The sequence below is a fragment of the Rhipicephalus microplus genome, chromosome 8 (genome assembly GCF_043290135.1).
Source record: "Rhipicephalus microplus isolate Deutch F79 chromosome 8, USDA_Rmic, whole genome shotgun sequence".
Lineage (NCBI taxonomy): Eukaryota > Metazoa > Arthropoda > Arachnida > Ixodida > Ixodidae > Rhipicephalus > Rhipicephalus microplus.
Window position 1 is genome coordinate 68880445 of NC_134707.1, and position 18322 is coordinate 68898766.

General features: G+C 43.9%; 1 protein-coding gene across 1 annotated transcript in view; it reads left to right on the plus strand.

Annotated features, from left to right (window-relative positions):
• The window catches only part of LOC142768586 (uncharacterized), a 75207-nt gene extending 62904 nt beyond the window's left edge, over window positions 1–12303 (plus strand). Inside the window, exons 5-7 of the mRNA XM_075870583.1 lie at window positions 3615–3725; window positions 4642–4686; window positions 12164–12303. Of these exons, the coding sequence (XP_075726698.1) occupies window positions 3615–3725; window positions 4642–4686; window positions 12164–12168 (161 nt within the window). The 3' untranslated portion in view covers window positions 12169–12303. The remainder of the gene's footprint in view (window positions 1–3614; window positions 3726–4641; window positions 4687–12163) is intronic.
• Window positions 12304–18322: the final 6019 nt, after the last annotated feature.

Consider the following 18322-nt stretch of genomic DNA (forward strand, 5'->3'; position numbering starts at 1 on the left):
TCGCCATCAGCATAAGCTCGTGCTTGCTGCGCTTGGCCGGACGCTGCTGACTGCTTCGCTTTCTGCGTTCTGCGCTGCAAATAAACCCCGTTACAATGGTATATATTGAGTTGGCACAACTGCAAACAGCACGTTATATCCGTATCATTTAGTCATGTTCTACATTACACCTATATCAGGATTATCATGTTTGGACGTCCAAAATGCCAAATTTGGTATATGTAGAAGTTGCGAAACAGCCGCGAGCACATGATGAGTGTGGAATATAGTCATGCTTTTACATGACACGAATCTGATGGTTGTCATGTTTGCATTAGTCACATACCTTCGTCATGCATTTAGGTCCCATAATACGAAATTTTGTATGTGTGAAGCCAGTGACACGGCGGCTAGCGCCATTATGAGCGTGGCATGTAGTCATGTTGTTACATAACAAGCATGTCATGATTATCTTGTTTGGATATGTTATGCGCCTTCGTCCTCTATTCGCATCACGTAACATCAAATTACCAATCATTAACATCAAATTACCAACCACCTCTTGACACCGCCCGATCGGCGTCAAGAGGTGACTGACTGACCAAAGGTTCAATCCATGCTCCCAGGAAGTAATCATGTTTTTCAGTTTAGCGACGAGTTCAGCGCTGATAACGGAGTAGTCAGCACCAGTGTCCACCAGTGCAATGGCCAGATGATTGTCGATTCGAACAGAAATATTGGCAGATACGCGTTTGTGGAAGATGTCAGTTAAACAGAGTCGCCTGAGATCGGTTGACTAGTCGGGGGAGGTTGTTTTAATGATCGCTCAGGAGCGGCCCTCCCCCGGAGGTCACTGTTCCTAGCTTCCCCGGCCTGGGCTTGAAGACCTAGGTGATCGTCCCGCAACACCAGCGAAACGTGATGGTCAACGTGGTGATGTGGAGCGTCAAGAAGATGGTGAGCATGACTGGTGTCGCTGAAAGTTCGGCGACTGAATATTTTCCAGGTACTCGGCAATAACGCGGGGCCTTTCGCCTTCACGAGGTCGACGGGCATTTGGCCAGAAACCAGAAAGGCCCATGCGTCTGTACGAACGGTCACGGTACAGGTAGCCGGGTACGCCGCAATGGCAACAAAGGGGCTGGTGGTCGGGAGCACACCAAACACTGGACTTCCACACGTCAACTCGTGGGGTCTCGTGACGCGACAAGACCACAAAGTACTGCGTCACCGACAGAGCGGATGGTCGGGAAGAAGAGCTGACAGCAGGCACATGAGTGCGTACGGCTACAGCGTACATGAGGAGAGTATCTTCGCCTCATGGTGTTTTTATTGGTTGTACCAGCTGTCGTACCTCTTCGTGAACAACATCAGTTGGGGCAGCTTCCTAGGGCTGGGTAGGCATGGCGTGAAGTTTCTACAGCTCTTCGTGTACAATGCTATGCACAAGCTCCGCAAAGTCTTTGACGGTGCTGACGTCGAGGGTTGCCGCAGATGAAGAGAGGCAGGCGACGTTGTTCGGCCACTCGTTAAGACCGCTTCCTTAGCATCCGCTCCATTGTTAACCTTCGTGGAGAAATTTTGCTACGGTACCGGGTGGGTTGCGCACGAGTCCCACAAAGCGCTGTTTCTTTACGCCACGCATTGGAAAGCGTAACTTCTTCTCTTTTGCCATTGCGGGGTCAGCTCGCCGGAACAGCCGAGACATCTACTCAACGAACATCGCAATGGTTTCGTTGGGTCTTTGATTCATTCAATAGAGGAGACGCTCTGCCTGTTATTTTCAGTCGGAACTTCCACACGTGTTCCGCAGCTGAGTGCAGAACGCCAACCAGGTTGTCAGGGCAGCTTCATGGTTCTTGTACCAAATGCGCACCGCATCCTCGAGGTAGAAGTGTACTTACCCGAGCTTCCGATGGTTATCCCATACGATGGCGACAGTAACTCGTTCATGCTTGTCCAACCAGTCTTCAACGTCCTCGAAATGGTCGCATGAAACAGCTTGGGGGTCCAAAGGCGTTGAAAAGCCATAGAGCAGGTGGTGTCAGGCCTGCGGAGTCTGGGTTGCCAATGTTGCACTTGCCATGTTTCTGGAACGTTCTTGAAGAGGGTCGAACTGAGGCGGTAGGCCTAATAGTCACCGACTGCGTCGAAGGTCACCTGAGTTTTCCAAGGCGTCGCTACTTATTTTGGGTTAATCTTCGTGTTGGTCGCGGTACGTAGGACGCTACTCAGCACCTCCATCAGAAAATGCCACGTTATATTGAACAGAAACCCGTAAATGAAGGCCGGACGAACGTCAAGGCTATCCGCTCTCTTGAAAAGCGAAGGTATCATCTTGTCTTGTCTTGTCACCTGGAACTTGGCTCATACGCAAAAGGGGGTTTGGCCACTCTGTACCTCATAATAGATATTTTTTACACAACGCTTGATAAAAAAAGGGATAAATTAGAATAGAACCATAATGATATTGCTTTAAAAAAGACCGGAAGTCTAGAAGAATTTGATAAGCCAGAATATATATAACAAAATAGCGAAAATAAAAAAGGAGGACAAATAATTGGATACATCTGACAGTACCACTAACAGCGTATCCTTCCGGTTGCCTGAATGAATTTACGTAGCTCTGACAAAATAGCACTGTCGCCCGCACCCAACTGACTGGCTCCAACTGATAAAAGCGTGGATGTATTAACTGGCAATCTGAGCATACCAATGGGTCTCTCAGGAATAATTAGGCGCAGTGCGGCGAAGCGGGCGCATGTGAGAAGAAAGTGATATATTGTTTCTGGCTCATTGCAAACTGCAGAAAGTTTAGTTAATGAAAATCCTGATTTGTGGAGAAGAAATATAACCGAGGAACTCTACAGCGAAAGCTAGTGAGGGTCACCTCACATTGACTGGAAAGGCATTTTATTGGAATTGCAAGTGCCGAAATTCTTCAGATTGTAGGAGCGATGTTTTGTTAATTTTTAACAACATCAGGGGTTTCAATCGTTCGGCAGTAATAAAAAAAAACTGAGGAGCTAGTAGCACCTCTGGGAAATTCAATGATGCTCAAGCGAGAAAATCGGCAGTTTCATTTAGTGAAATTCCAGCATGCCCGGGGACCCAAAGATAATGAACTTCTGATAGGCTACGCGGTACGAGAGACCAAAATAGCCTGAGAAGAGGAGACTGCTTTGCGGACGTGAAATGTGTACAAAGAGACAAAGCATCCAAAATAATATTACCTTTTGATTGCTGAGAACTTAGTTTTCGAAGAGCCAATGTAATAGCGAGGAATTCTGCGAGATAGATTGGCGTAAAGTCGGGCGATCGGAGCACAAAAGACCGATTAGGCTGGTGAGAAAAAATACGTACTATCTTTCACGCGCTATACTTATCGTCTTTTCCATAGCGGCACATACAATTCTGCCAGAAATGATACTACGTAATACAATCTTGTGGCAATATACAATGTTGGTCATGTCTTTGATGATGTTGAGGGCAATATTCGTGGATGGTTCACGGTTCAGCAATGAAACACTCCAGTGCTTTGCCCAACTCATCATCTTTCATCCGTGCACATCCTTCGACTTTTTTCGTCATTAGGTAGAATTTCTGTATTTTCTTCCTCTATGTCGATTTTGCAGCACGTGAACCGTTTTTACAAGGTCCTCCAGCCCCTGGTCTTCCACGTGGTGGCGGTCCACCCATCGGTCAAGCCCATGGCCCACCACATCCTGCCGCAAACCATGGTCGCAGTATGTATGAAGAGCTCGATATAGTTCTATATATCAATAGGGCACTATATAGAACTTATCAGGGGTGAAATAGCGCAGCTAGAGCTCTAAACAGTTCAACCTAACATCGACGCGTCTCCTCTCAGAACACAGCGACGCTACGCCAGCAAGCGCAAGCACTCTAGAAGTCCCGACGGCAGATGCGGCCAACCCTACTGGCGTCTATCAGCGAGCTCGAGGGGCAGTCGGCGTAAAAAGCGACAAGCTGCACTTCGCGCCGGCAGCGTTCCCGAGGCTACACTGCGTCTGCCTCTCTTCGTGACGAAGGGACGTCGGGCATTCTGGAACTCGCATACGTCAGCGCAATGCAGCTTGGCGAACGCGTGGAATTATAGAGTATACGACTTTCGCGTCAACCTAGCGTGACGAACCTGGGGTTCACCTTCGGTAGCAACTGAATCGCAGGAACTATGGGGAGCCCAGGCGTGGAAGTATTCGAAAAATTGTGCTTTTATTGAGAAAACTTTTTTTTCATTCTCAACTTGAAAAAGGCACCAGACGTCAGTGTCAGAAAAAAGTTTACGTGAGAGCGGGCATGTCGTTCTCGAGCAAGTAGCGATGTTCTTTCGAGAGACTAAAGCTAAACATCAATGATTGGAAGACTTGAAAGTGCATAATCTTCGCTGTTTAGACAATGTTTGCAATGTGGAGCTGGCGGGAAAAGTTATCTCAGCGAGACACTGGCATGGTAAACATCTGACTTCTTTTCAGTTCTAAACGTAACTGCTATACAATCAATTCGCGTGTATTCCAGCTAGTGGTTACGCTTACACTTCTGTGCCAGTGATTTGCATTTAAAAAAATGTTGATGTGTTTAAGATGTTTTAACGCCTTATTTGTTTTTGAAACTAATTCTCTCTGAATCATCAACTTACAGGACCAGGGCTTCGTGACGTAATGAATCAGGTATTCCGCAGACAGGGTACGTACACTTCACCTATTTCACCGTTTTGAAGAATAGAACCACAATGAAGTGTTTTAGGCGCCATTAGTGGCTACTATTATGAACAAGTAATGCACTCGTTCAGCATCCCGTCTACTAGAGCAACGATGGCAAGTTGAAAAGACCCACGTCGGACTAGCACCTGTGTGGTTGCTTTATGTCATCGGTCACCGCACTATTTGTTGCAATAAACCATTACAGTATTCTAGCTTTTCGTCCTGTTTAGTGGTGGTCAAGGAGTCTGATGCGAGTGGTTGACGTTGCATTTTGTTGTAAGAAAAACAGACTGTGAGTGGTAAGGAAATACGCAATTTGTTTCATCATAATTTTAAATACTCAAAAGATTAAGCTTCGTGACAAGTATGCTTTCACAGAAAGAGATAGGGTAAGGGCCAGTTGGTTTTACGTAGTGGAATCTTTTTTCGCGCAATGAAAGAAATTATTTTCTTCATCAATTTTTTTTTGTAGTGCGCAGCGAACTTTCACTATGCTTTGAAACGTGACTGTGTTGCCTCTTTACAAGAGTATAGCGTGTTTAGCGAAAACTGAGTTTTGTTCTCCAAATTTGTTCATTCGAATATTTATCCTTGTTGTTGCATTGAATGGTTGCTATCTATCAACTGAAGTGTCCTCTACAAAGACACTTGCAGTTTTCTGTGTCCTAGTGTTCCGCCGTTTTAGTGCACTGTGCAGGAGTGCCTTTACAAAAGAAATATTTATTTGGTCAAGAGCGTTGTGGTAAATTTCTGTCTCAGTTCTGTACATCCTTGATTGTCAGAAATGATGACTTCCTTAGAAGTATAGCCATATATAAACATTACTCATTTTATACAGGCGCCAATACAGCATGCATTAACAAGGATCGAATGAGTAGCCCAAGTGGCCAACAAAGAAAATAGTTTGGGTTTTATAACTATAAAGATAATTCTTAGCCATTAGTAGGTTAAGATGTCTTAATAAACACAAAAGACTGATTCCGCTCATCCAGAGAAAAATACAACATACCTGAAAATAAACATATCTCATTCGCCGTGACATCCCTACAATCACTTTATTAGAAAACACTGCCCAGCAGGCTGCCAGTTAAACTGTACCTATTTTGATAATATAACAACACAAAGCTACATTAACCATTACCTCTTGTTGATGACGGTAATGAGTCTATTCAGTACTGTTTTTAGCGCTCGCACTTTTCAGCCTTGTACAGACTTCCCTGAATGTTCTCATCCACGTTGGATATAACATTTCAACTAAATGGCATTACTCCATTAGAGACGCCTAAGTCAACCTTGAAGTTTTCTAAAATAGGGGCAAGATACTCTGGCGCTGCGTTGGTTTCACCACCGTGAAATTGACGGGTAGTACGAAATTGTGCCTTGTCTTCGTGCTTGCGGCTTTGGACGCACTTGTAGCTTACTTTATTCATGTATTTTTGTTTTTTGTTTTAGATAAAATAATAGATCATTGTGAACTTCGCGAACCGATTTGAATTGATAAGACTAATGCGTTATTTCGGTGAAGTAGAAATGCTGAAGATTTCCTGATATATAGGGGTGAAGCTCCTTATTTTATTGGTCGTGCATCCGCAATGTATGTAGTAGTAGTAGTCGTAGTACAAGGTAGCCACCTCCACGGCCAGACTAGAGGAGCGGCATGCGCGCATTCTTCAGAATTGAGGAAGAAGCCCGCGCAGGTTAATCTCAAATAAAAAGGTAGTTGTTTCGGATGAAATAACCTACAGGGACGAGTATCGGTGACTTATTCTTCAATAAAAATTTAATTGAATTAAATGCTTATAAAATCTAGTAACAGAAGGGCGCACTCTGAGCAATATCTGACCAGAAAAGGTTTTTAAGGGGCGTAATTTTCTTGGCTTTTGCAAGGTTTAGCGATTGTTGGGCCGCAGTGCCACAAGATAGCAGCAGTGAAAAATGGGAACTAGACACAAAACGCAGACCATAAGCTAGTGCGCGTGTAACGCTCCTTTAGTTTGGGCTAGCTACCTCTGGTTTAGTCCTTGGAATGTCCCCTAGATGTTGTTACTTCTATGTGACGAATATATTATGAAAAGATGCAAGATGGTGGTACTTGGAGTGTTCCCTAGATGGACAGACGGATGGACAGACGCACAGTTGGAAGGATGAACAAACAGACAGGTGCATGGATGGACGCAAAGAAGGACGCATGAATGGACAAGTGCGTGGACGAATAGATGGACGTAGTCATGGATGAATGCACGGTTGGACGTACGGACAATTGCAGAGACGGACGCGCGAATGAACGGCAGGACGCACAGACGAACGCATGAATGAATGGACGGATGAACACACGGATGAACGCAAAGAACAGAAAGACGAATGGACGCATGAACAGACAAGTGGACGGAAAGATGCGCGTATGGCTGAACATACGGACGGATAGACACACGGACACAGAGATGGCTAGACGCACGAACGAACGGAAGCATGGATGGACAGATGGATGCTTCGCCCCACTTATCATCATGCATTCTGTGGATATGCTAGTGATTTTTATCTTTCGACTATGCGGTTCCAGGCCACGTGAAGCCAAGCAAAGAAGACAGAACGAATTTTAGGCAAATGTTTGTACTAGTCATCATTTGCACATTGGCTGAAGCGCTGTGTTTTGTAAATGCTATACACACTAGTGCTAAAGTTCACACCAGAAAGTAATCTAGAAACAACTTCAGCTGCCCCCGACAGGGTATACTTCAAACTGATAACAATGCTAAACACGTGATCAACATATTAGTATTTCTTCAATTTTTCATCTTGACATATTTTTTTCCAACTAGCACGGTGTCTAAAAATAAAGTCCTGAAAAACAGAACTCGTTCCATCCATCGATGAGTTAGTGTTTTGCATCGACCAAATTATACTTGTTCAGTCCTTTTTCTCAGACATTCAAAATGCGTTTGACAGTGTTCCTCATAAACGGCTATTTTATTGTGCTAGCAGTTGCAAGGACACTCTCGTCTGGACTGTGCCATCAGCGTCAGTGGCGCCGTCATTTGCCGTATATATACCCAAATGCAAGAAAGAGAAATTATCCAAAAACAAAATACAACACGTGGAATTGAACGTCCGACTTCCTGTTTGAGAATGTGAGGCGCTAGTCACTAAGCAAGTCAACTCTTTCAACATTGAAACGTCAAGCTGTTTATATCTACCACTTAACGCTGACTATGATCATGGCTGAGGAACTGTTGTTTTTGAACAATTACCAGCGAGATGGCGCGATGTGCGTGTGTCACCAGATCGTCGAGACGCAGTGGTGCGCGCTATCATCTCCCACGCGTACTTTACCCCGCGGAGAGCGGGGAGAGGGCATACAAGCGTGCTCTCGTATATCTCGCGGTGGGGACAATTGTACGCCTTTAGCATTCACCGGAACAATTCTGTTGTAGTTATTGGGCACACATAGGTCACTGCACTCGTCGCATATTCTTTTTTTGCGAAAACGGCGCACTTTTCAGAGACAGTTAAGTAAGAACTGACATGCCTGATCGCGTTCTTCTGTACCTATAAGTATGTTTCGTGCGTAATTTGTGCGTTAGAAACGTAGGTCATGTTTCGATCTGCTTGCCATTGTTTGCGTTACCACCCATTTTGTTGTTATCGCGTTCATTGCTTTACCTTTGCGGCAAAGCTGGGACTTTTAGGAGTGAAGCTCTTTATGGCGTGGCTTGTGCGTCCCTTGTAGTGCCTAAATGTGGCTCATACCCGATTACCAGTGGCAAGTACGCACCCTTGGACACATATCCGCATGTACACTTGTTACGAAAAACGTAGAACGGCATTCTTATCATGCTCTCGGTGTTAACATAGCGGTGACGGCCTGAATGTAGTGCATGCTCTCGTTTAGTTCTTCAACTTTCCGCTGGATGGTGGTACTTATACATGATGAATATATGATGAAAAGAAGGAAGATGGCAGTACTTGAAGTGTTCACTAAATGGGCGGACTAACGGACAGACAGACGGAGGAACAAATAGACAGACAAACGAACGAATGGACGGACGAATGGATGAACTAAGGCACCAACGCATAGACAGAAGCACAAACCGATTGACGAACACTTCACCTCACTTATCACCATTCATTCCGTGGATATGCTGTGTTTTTTTATAAGTCTCATTGTTAAATAACAGCTCTCCTGTTTACGAATGCATCGAGTATTTTATATCTATCCGTTGGCTATATGTTTCCACTCCTATCTCGAGGAGCTAATTGTTAACTCCTATCTTTTATCACCTGTTGGTTGCGGAGTGCAACAGGGTTTTGTTGCAAGACTATCGTTTTTAATAACTTTGAAACGCCCATTCAATCGCAACACTTCTTTAATTAGATTGTTTGAAGGTACTCTGTCATTTGATCTCCTGCTCTTATCAATGCTAATATTGTGTTCTAGAAGTCTGGGCTTTCTCTCGTAAATATTGGTAATGCAAGTAGCTAATGTCTCTCAACGTGAAAAAGAACATAAATACTAACGTTTCACATTGTTAATAAGTTGTTTCCGCAATAAATATTTTAATTGTCATTAAAATATGTGCTTTAGAATATTAACTGATGCAATAACCTTACCTAATTTTTTCTCAGTTTAAACGTCACCAATAGAGGTATTGCATGCCTGGCTATCTGCTTCGTTACCGCCAGATGTTTCGACTAAAGCTCCACTATTCATCCTCAGTATTCTGATATTCAGCTTTAATATTCAGGACTCGCTTCAAAGAAACCAATCAACAGCTCTGGAATGTTCACAATATTGTGTAGCTAAGTTTATGAACTTGGACTACTCTATCACACCAGTGTCAATGAACTTAGGTCATTTGATCACCATCAAACCTTGTGGTAGCACTTAGAAAGTGTCAGAATTTACCATTTACATAAGTTTTATCACCTTCCATGTCACCAGACTGTGTGCAAACTCTTGCTTTGTACATTATCTTGTCATGGTCACATAAAGGCAATTTATACTGCTATACTATTCTGCTCCAATGAAACTACTGTTTTCTCTCACCACAAAGTACTGGAATTGACACTCTGCCGACGTGGTGCGCCAGTACACAAACACAACTTTCGGAGCATCAACAGAATCCATCATCGAAAAGTTATGCCCACCCTTCATTCAATATCCTTCAGAGGGTACTTAAGGTAATGAATAGATAAATAAACAAATATCCTCTCAGACAAGTATGAATTCTTGTCACCCTCTCTAATGCTTCTTTAGGAACGACATCGACCCCCCCCCCAGATTTATCAATGTCCGTGTAACTTCAATAACTCTTTATAAGGGGAACGTTTACGTCTTTATATTTGCCGCAAGCGATGTCTAATACCTAGACCTAAAGTGTGTTCTCGCTATATTATTCAGCAGTGATGGATCATGATGCACGGATAGTGTTGTTTTCAAGGCACTCTTTTCACCGTGGAGATGATAGTTTCAACGGGGCTACATATTTAGGGTAATTCGTTTGCGATCGCTATGTTTAAGTACGTGAAAGGACGATGGACGATGAATAAAAGTAGATACAACTACAAACGACAAAGGCAAACTACTGTGGAACTTAGGATGATGTGAAGTAGTGAGCAAAAAGTTATATAACCACATTGTTTGGTTTCCGGAAAAACCGATGCATTGCTTTCGTAACATGCATATTTTTTCTACATTCTTGTCAACTATAATATTTAATGTTTGAGTCAGCAAAGATACAGCTACGATGAATGTCTCGGGAAGTCAAAAGATCGCAATTGCTGCATAGCGCCTGCATTATGTCATTTGTGCTATCTTTGTTAATATGAAGTAGGTATGCTGGACACCTTAACATTATTAACGTCACTTGTCATTCATGTTTATTTTACACACACGCCATAGGATTCTCACCTTAGTGTAGAGGATTATAATTTAGGAATAATCAATTTGTAATGAGCCTATTAACGTATTTTTCTAACACACAAGATATCCAGGTATATCTTGCTATTTATAACAAGAACTGCACATTTCCTCACGCCGTTCTAATTTTTGGTATATGACCGAATGAGATAATGACGGCAAAGGTAGCAGGGTTCTTAAATGAAGTGCGTGACATGTGTGACATACATGAGGTACATTGCATTCATGTTAATGCTTTTAGCGTATTCGTCCAATCCTCTCAGAATAAGTGGTAAAGTTTTCGCGGCCTAAAGCAAAAAGAGCCGAAATGACCGGAAATTTTCTTCACACAGCGCGTAATCCCGTTTTTCTTTTTTTTTGTAAAATTTGATTATAATTTCAGTTAAATACATTTCTTCAGTTTTTTTCCATTGCGTAAAAAGTACCCCATACTCCGTGTCTGAGGCAGCGATGGAAAAAAAGGCGAGGCGAGAGAGGATGTGGACGAATAAATACTAATTCAAAGCTTGAACAATTAGAGCCACCTTGCATGGAGAAAACTTGAGTGGATTTACTGATCACTAAACTCACGTGCAACCATTGTTTGTTGATGTCTGGTACAGTGGTCATCGGTTATTTGGTAGCTAATTTCATGACAAATGTACTCTTCAATAGTCCCGAAAAGAATATTTGTGTTATATATATAGGGTATGGAATGGTCGTCAGTGCTCCAAGAGCTGATACGATAAATCATAAACCGTATGTTTTGTTTTTCAAGTTATGACCTTCTATTCACGTTTGAGAAATATTCATTGCATGCTATATTGATTTCCGTGGACATTAAGTGAAGAGATGGCCTCCGGAGCAACACCATTGAGTCGTGTGCATCACAGTGCATGTGACATGCATGAATCGTTCGTCACGTAGCGCCTCGTGTTGTGTGTTTGGCGCATACTCATTACTAACACCAATTTCACCGAAATATGGTCCGCATTTAATACCCGCCTTGCTCCAGAATTGCAAACCATCTGCAACTTTTACTCTATCGTCCACATGTGTGTCAGTTAGTCAAACCAAGTTAAATAAATTGTTGCTTATATTAAAAATTCGGGTGATGTATGCATTTTATAGCACTTATATATTGGTGATTGTTATTAGGAACATATCAACATAGCTTTGGTATGAAAAATTTGCTCCAGACTTTTCCTCTGCAAAATTCTGCCGATGACTTACATCGACACAAAAAATAATTGTATAAAAAGCGTGCAGTTCTTGAGATTTTTATATTAGAATGCTCTTCGCTGATATATGCAGATGCCGATAATTACCAAGGTTGCGGCGCAGCAAAAAGCTTAACGTTGAGGTCACCAATGACAGACACGTTGGTTGTGTTTCTCGTCTATAACTTCGCTGCAATTCTAGTGATTAGTCACGCATCAACAAGCGTTTTGTTGTAGTAAAACAATCAGTGCAAAATATATCAATATAGCTACGAACATAACCTGTGCTTAGGTAGAGGTGTTTCGTATTTTGCTCGCACTTATTACTTGTCTTTTATTGACAGGGTGATGGTGGAAGTGACACTTTCAGTGTGCACCACTTGCAGTAGTTTGAAAAACTGCTGACAGCGATGACCAGCTCGTAAGCGGACACGTGAGGTGACCTAGCATCAATAAAATGTTTTGAGCGAAGCATGTAGACAAATGTGAACCCTTTGTATATAGAGGTATCTAACTCTGAATTTATTGTGAGTGAACGTTCAGTGCTACACCTGCTTTCATTTATCACCACCCGAAGAAAGCGGGGCAGAGTGTGTTGAAGTAGTTTCGAGCAACAGAAGTGCTCCAGTGTTTCATCCTAAAAGCGATGAGGAACTGCAAGCGATGACTGCTTGTTTTGCTCGCCGCGAGATAACGCGAAAAGAGGCTGCGTTTGCTCTCGCTCCCGCATGGACCCGCTGCCAGAAGCCGCCCGAGCGAGCAGGTCACGCGCTCCCATGTTCTCTTTCATTGATTGATGTGAGCGGTTTAACGTCCCAAAACCACCATATGATCAGGACAGACGCCTTAGTGGAGGGCTCCGGAAATTTCGACCACCTTGTGTTCTTTAACGTGCACCCAAGTCTGAGCACATGGGCCTGCAACATTTCCACCTCCATCTGAAATGCAGCCGCCGCAGCTGGGATTCGAACCCGCGTTCAGCGAGTCAGCAGCCGAGTACCTTAGCAACTAGACCACCAAGGCGGCGCATGTTCTCTTTCATAAAAATGGGCACTCTACATTCACAGCCTGCTCATAAAGGTTTCATGTGTGCGTTTGGTCGGGTCGTCATTTTGATAATCATAAGCATATGAGTCTCAGAACGTCAAGGCAGGCCAAATAAGTAATGATGCCACAATATTGGCAGTTAATTGGTGGCTTTTTTCGACCATTATAACTCGTGATGGTCAGTGTCAGAGCGCAACTTATTACTGCACGAAGCCTGGCACTCGGCTCCACCACGGTGGTCTAGTAGCTAAGGTACTCGGCTGCTGACCCGCAGGTCAGGGGATCGAACCCCGGCTGCGGCGGCTGCATTTCCGATGGAGGCGGAATCGTTGCTGGCCCATGTTCTCAGATTTAGGCGCACGTTGAAAAACCCTAGGATATCAAAATTTTTGGAGCCCTCCAGTACGGCGTCTCTCATAATCATACGGTGGTTTTGAGACGTTAAACCAAACATATCCAAGCCTGGCACTGGGGCCACCATGGCGGCGAATAAGACCGCATTGCACAGTACCGCCTCAGGTACTGAGTCCTAGTTTTCGCCAGTTTGCCCCATTTGCAGTAATTATCCCTAGTTAGCCCCTTGATGACGTGAGAATGCTGCTAGAGACTAAATGCCGACCTTTACAAAGGGAAAACTTGATATGTGCCCTCAGGGGTTGTGAATACTTCAAATAAAGAGCAGCCCCCAATGCATAATATGGAACGTCGTATCATCATCATTGGTCTGTTGTGGCTGGTACGCGGAGTTTAACTAGGAACACATTCAACTTGCCCGCATCAAGGGAGGAATATGACCTTGAGCAAACAATAACTGATCTTACATCTCATGCTAAAGCACAACAATGCCTTCTTGCTTCGTCATCTTCACTACGAAAATAGGACATTATGTAAAGGCAGGTCAGTAAATTACATAGGGAGGTCGCTAAACGTAATCAAATTCCTCCCTCTTGGTACTTTTTGCCGTTGGTCTCACAACCACCGATTTTTCCAGCAATATCGCCTTGATTGCCCTACACTACCTAGTTACCGACACATATTTAAAACATTACCACTTGCCACTTACTTCTAACTACTTTAGTTGACCTGCCAAATTTTTATTTCTTGTCTTCAGCCGCGAGGATTGCAGTCCAGTATTTGTCCAAATGTTCATGGGCCGAGGCCATGCGTAGCATGCCTTTGTTTAATTGGCTTTCCCACCTTCACTCTGTCGAACTTCCAAATGAGTCGATTTTTTCGTGTATAAGAATCGCCATCTACTAGAAATAAACATTTTTGAAGCAATCCCACAATGCTCCGCGGGCGCGTGGAGCACTATGAGAAATGTTGGTACACCGAGTGAACCGGCTCTTTCTCCGCTCTATGCTCGTTGGCTCCGTGCGAGCAAAATTTAAAAAAAGGAACATGTTGCTGCTTGTTGAGTAGGGTTCAAGATAACCTGTGCGAATTTTTACTCAAGAAATGTGAAATGAATAACGCAGACAACGTTGGTATCGCTGGGTGGGTGTATATCGAACGTAGAAGATGAGTGACATGTGAGTTGTTGCGTACCGACAGATGTTGTGAAAACTTAGTATCGTGAGAAATATGAGCTGGAACACTGAATCTGTAGATATTTAACGATGAACTGCTCATAAAGCGCTGCGACTTTTATTACATCGCAGTTTTATTGGGCCGTTAGCACAAAACTGTAAAGAAGTGCTACAGCTATAGAATTTTTGAAATGAATATAGACATGTTACACGGTGAAATAAGGAAAAGTAAACACATTTTAAATGGGTCAACACGTAGGAATGAAAGTAGAGTTTACGTGCGAGATACCATGCTCTGATAATTTGCTGTTTCTTCTAAATGCTCAAGTGTCACGACAGAGCTTGTTTTCTAGCATAGTTTTCACCCCGAGTGAGACCACTTGCTCATGTTCACGTCGACGCATTCAAATACTGTTCAATGAGGAATAATGATGTTGTGCTTCTACTTGTGGAATAAAACAAACGAAACCGTGAGAACATTGTAACCAGAAACACTGCCTCAGCAATAGTTTCTGGTTACAGGAAGCTGCGGTTTCCTGCCTCTATGAAATGAATTGCATCGGTTTGTGAAGAACTCATTCGCACTGAAAACAAAGATTAATTCGAACGACTTTCATCAGCGAAGAAATTAGGAATATTCTTTTATCCTATGCATACGTTCTGCACAATCTTAAAGGAGGATGAGAAGCTATACGAGGTGAGGGTTGGGTTTTCGCAACGTAAGCTTAGTAAATTTTTTTCTGTAGAGCGCTAAAAGTCACAGTGGTCTGCAGTGGGCAGAGAAAAGTACTATTAGAGGCATGCCAATTGTTTCCTCAATTGTTGTGCAACAGTTGCTAACCAAATTCCTCTTGTGTTTACAAAAAAAAATTACGGCATATTTACGGGGCGAATGATGATGAATGGGCGAAGCTCCGGAGGGATTCATCGGTAAACTGTGAATCTTCCGTGTAATTCGCCCAGTCGATCATCATGTAAAGACGTGAGAAACGCTGTGTGTGTATATACACAAATCAACTTTTATTTGTTCTTAGACGATGGATGGCTTGCGATGTCCCTTGCCTCGCGCGCTCGCACATCGGGATTCTGTCTGCGAGCGCGCGCGGCTGCCGTCTTGCGCTCTCTCCGCTGTGCAGCCTTATCCATCCGGCGACTCCGAGCGTGCGCCAACAGCGAACAGATTTTATTACAACGCTCCCCCTAGCGTACGTCGCCGCACTAAATCGAACGATTGCCTTCAACCAATGACACGCGCCATATGTGACATCATTCCTATTTTATAAGATCTCGCGTCTTTCATCAACTACAAGTACCGCTTTCTAGTTTATAACATCTTGCATCTTTTCATCATCAGCTACAAGTACCACCATCTAGTAAACACTACAAGAACTAAACGAGAGGTGGCTACATACAGGAGACGGTACCGCCATCTAGTGAACACTGCAAGAACTAAACTTTAGGTGGCTACATACAGGGGACGGTACGGTCATCTAGTGAACACTGCGAGAACTAAACTAGAGGTGGCTACATACAGGCTACAGGGGACGCACAGCCCACGCCATAAGGAGCTTCGCCCCTAATATACATCGGTATGACCAGTTGATGAATCAGCACGCACCTCAGAGAGCTTCGAAATGCATTGAATAAAGCTATTTCATTGCACCTGACATTTTCAGTCCCGCAAAGGCAATTTCATCTTTAAGGCCTGGTAATCTCGCAGTCACCCTAGCCAGACCACGCAAAAACTCTCGGAGATATATCTTAAAGAACAACACACATTGTTTAGGTCAATTACCCTTTCATATTGCTACAACAGAAAAAACTTAACTATAATATTCAAATTAAAACACGTGTCTTGGTTGTTTGGCTTTTTGTGCCTCTTTGTGACATGCGGGTTGCAGCCCCATTTTCTTATATACGTTCTTCAACATGTGCAATAACGCTTGAGTGGTGAGTGAGTGTTTCCAGTGAGCATATTTCTTTCCTGATCCTACTTTTTTATTCACCTTGTAGGCTGTACCCTGCAGTTACAATTCCAAGGGAAGTTAGTGGATGCATTTGCTGTGATCACCGCGCAATGCTCTAGTCAATGTATCTTACTTTACGAAATGGTAGTTATATCTTAAGCACTTTCAAATATTCCGGAACCACACAATTCATTCGTAAACAGAGTCAACTGACATCGATTTCTATTACATCCGTGCGTTTATGCACAGTGGTTGCACCTTTTAGGCAACCAATTTGTACTTCTTTTTATTTATGCCGAAGGCGGACTGACGCTTCTGACCCGTTCAGATGGTTGAACAGGGGGACAAGTGCGAATCGTAGTCAGGCCATAGCACCTAAACACTGAAATTCGTAAGTGCATTACGCAGTGCTATATCGCAGCTTGGCGAGTTCACTTGATCTGAGAAGCGCTGGCACAGTGCAAACGGAAAGATGGAGCGCGCCCGCTGCTGCGGCGTACCATCGTTTCCCATAAAATTTAGCGCGCCCGTTGGCAGCGCTAATGTGCTTTAAAAAAGTCTGTTACCACATAGGTATTTATTGTCAGGGTCAGTCCCAGCTTCACTAACGTATTTATGTCCTAAACAGGATGCTGTAGGATAAACACTAAGTGCTAAGAAAAACAAGAAAAACTTGGCCCTGTATCTGCATGTTACACAGCAAATGTTGTCGAAAGACGATAGTCTTGCGTCTGGAGAGAGTGAACAAAACGTTTATTTGGTATTCTGCGGGAAACAAAATGGCGAATGGTATTCTGGAGGCACTACGTTAGAATGCATCGAGCATGCAGCGAAAGCGAACGAGCGGATCAAGTCACGTCACACGTGAGACATGAGCGCTATCTGGAAGTTATCTTGGAAAACGAAGTGCGCGCGCCCTGCGTGCCCATCTCAGAGGTGATAAGGTGTAAAATGCAAGGCTACAGGTAGGTGGCACCACCTTGTCGACTTAGGAAAGCGTTGGAAGCACTTGCCTTTTCGTGCAAGCATTGCATGGTCAGCGCAACGTGATAAACGCTATGGTCCTTAAATTTACTTTTGTATGAGTGTTGAAGATTGGGCGAGTTGGTTCGTCGTGATTGAACTGGTATAGCACATTACGGGGAAGAAGAAATGACCGAGCAGACCAACACAAGAAGACAGAGCACTAACTTCCAGTTGGAAGTTAGCGCTCTGTCCTCTTGTGTCGGTCTGCTCGGCGGTTTCTCCTTTCCCGTAATGTGCTATACCAGTTCAAGTACTTATGTATGCCTTTTCTAGTAAAATATACGCATACAAAATATTGACGTGCTCTTATGGTGCCTCAGTTGTGTGCAATATTGCTTTTTAGTTGACATCGCAGAAGTATGAACGCAATATCTGAGGAATATTGGTGGGTGCTGCGGATGGTGCCAGCCGTTTGGAGGATCGTTTCGCTACTTTGGTGCCGTTGAGGATAGCGTTGAGGGCGGACAAACAGACAAGTGCACAGACAAACAGATTTTAATTTTGGCGTCGAAGGTCCTCAACAAAGACTATAGTCTTTAAAATTTACGTCACTGAGAGTCGAAGGGGCGACCACTCACTTCTTACTGTGCTGCACTGATCGACCCGGCCACAGAGCGCACAATTTTCAGGTTGCTGGCCACGAGCTACTTATATACGCCATTTACCATGAGTGGTAGTTGCACCTCGGTGGCTTCGGCGTGTGCTAGTTTCTGTTAGTGATGTGGCACAAAGGGCGCAAGAAGTACACTGCAAAAGGTAGCGGCGCCACGTGTTCAGACCTGTCCGGTCCTCTACAGGGCACGGTCGCTAATGCGCGCGAGCTTAAATTTTGGTGGGTTGGCTTTATATGTCGTGTGCATAGACCACCAGTTTGCGTTGAAGTTACAGAGCGGCCACACTTGGCGATGGAGTGCACTAGTCACACACTAAGAAA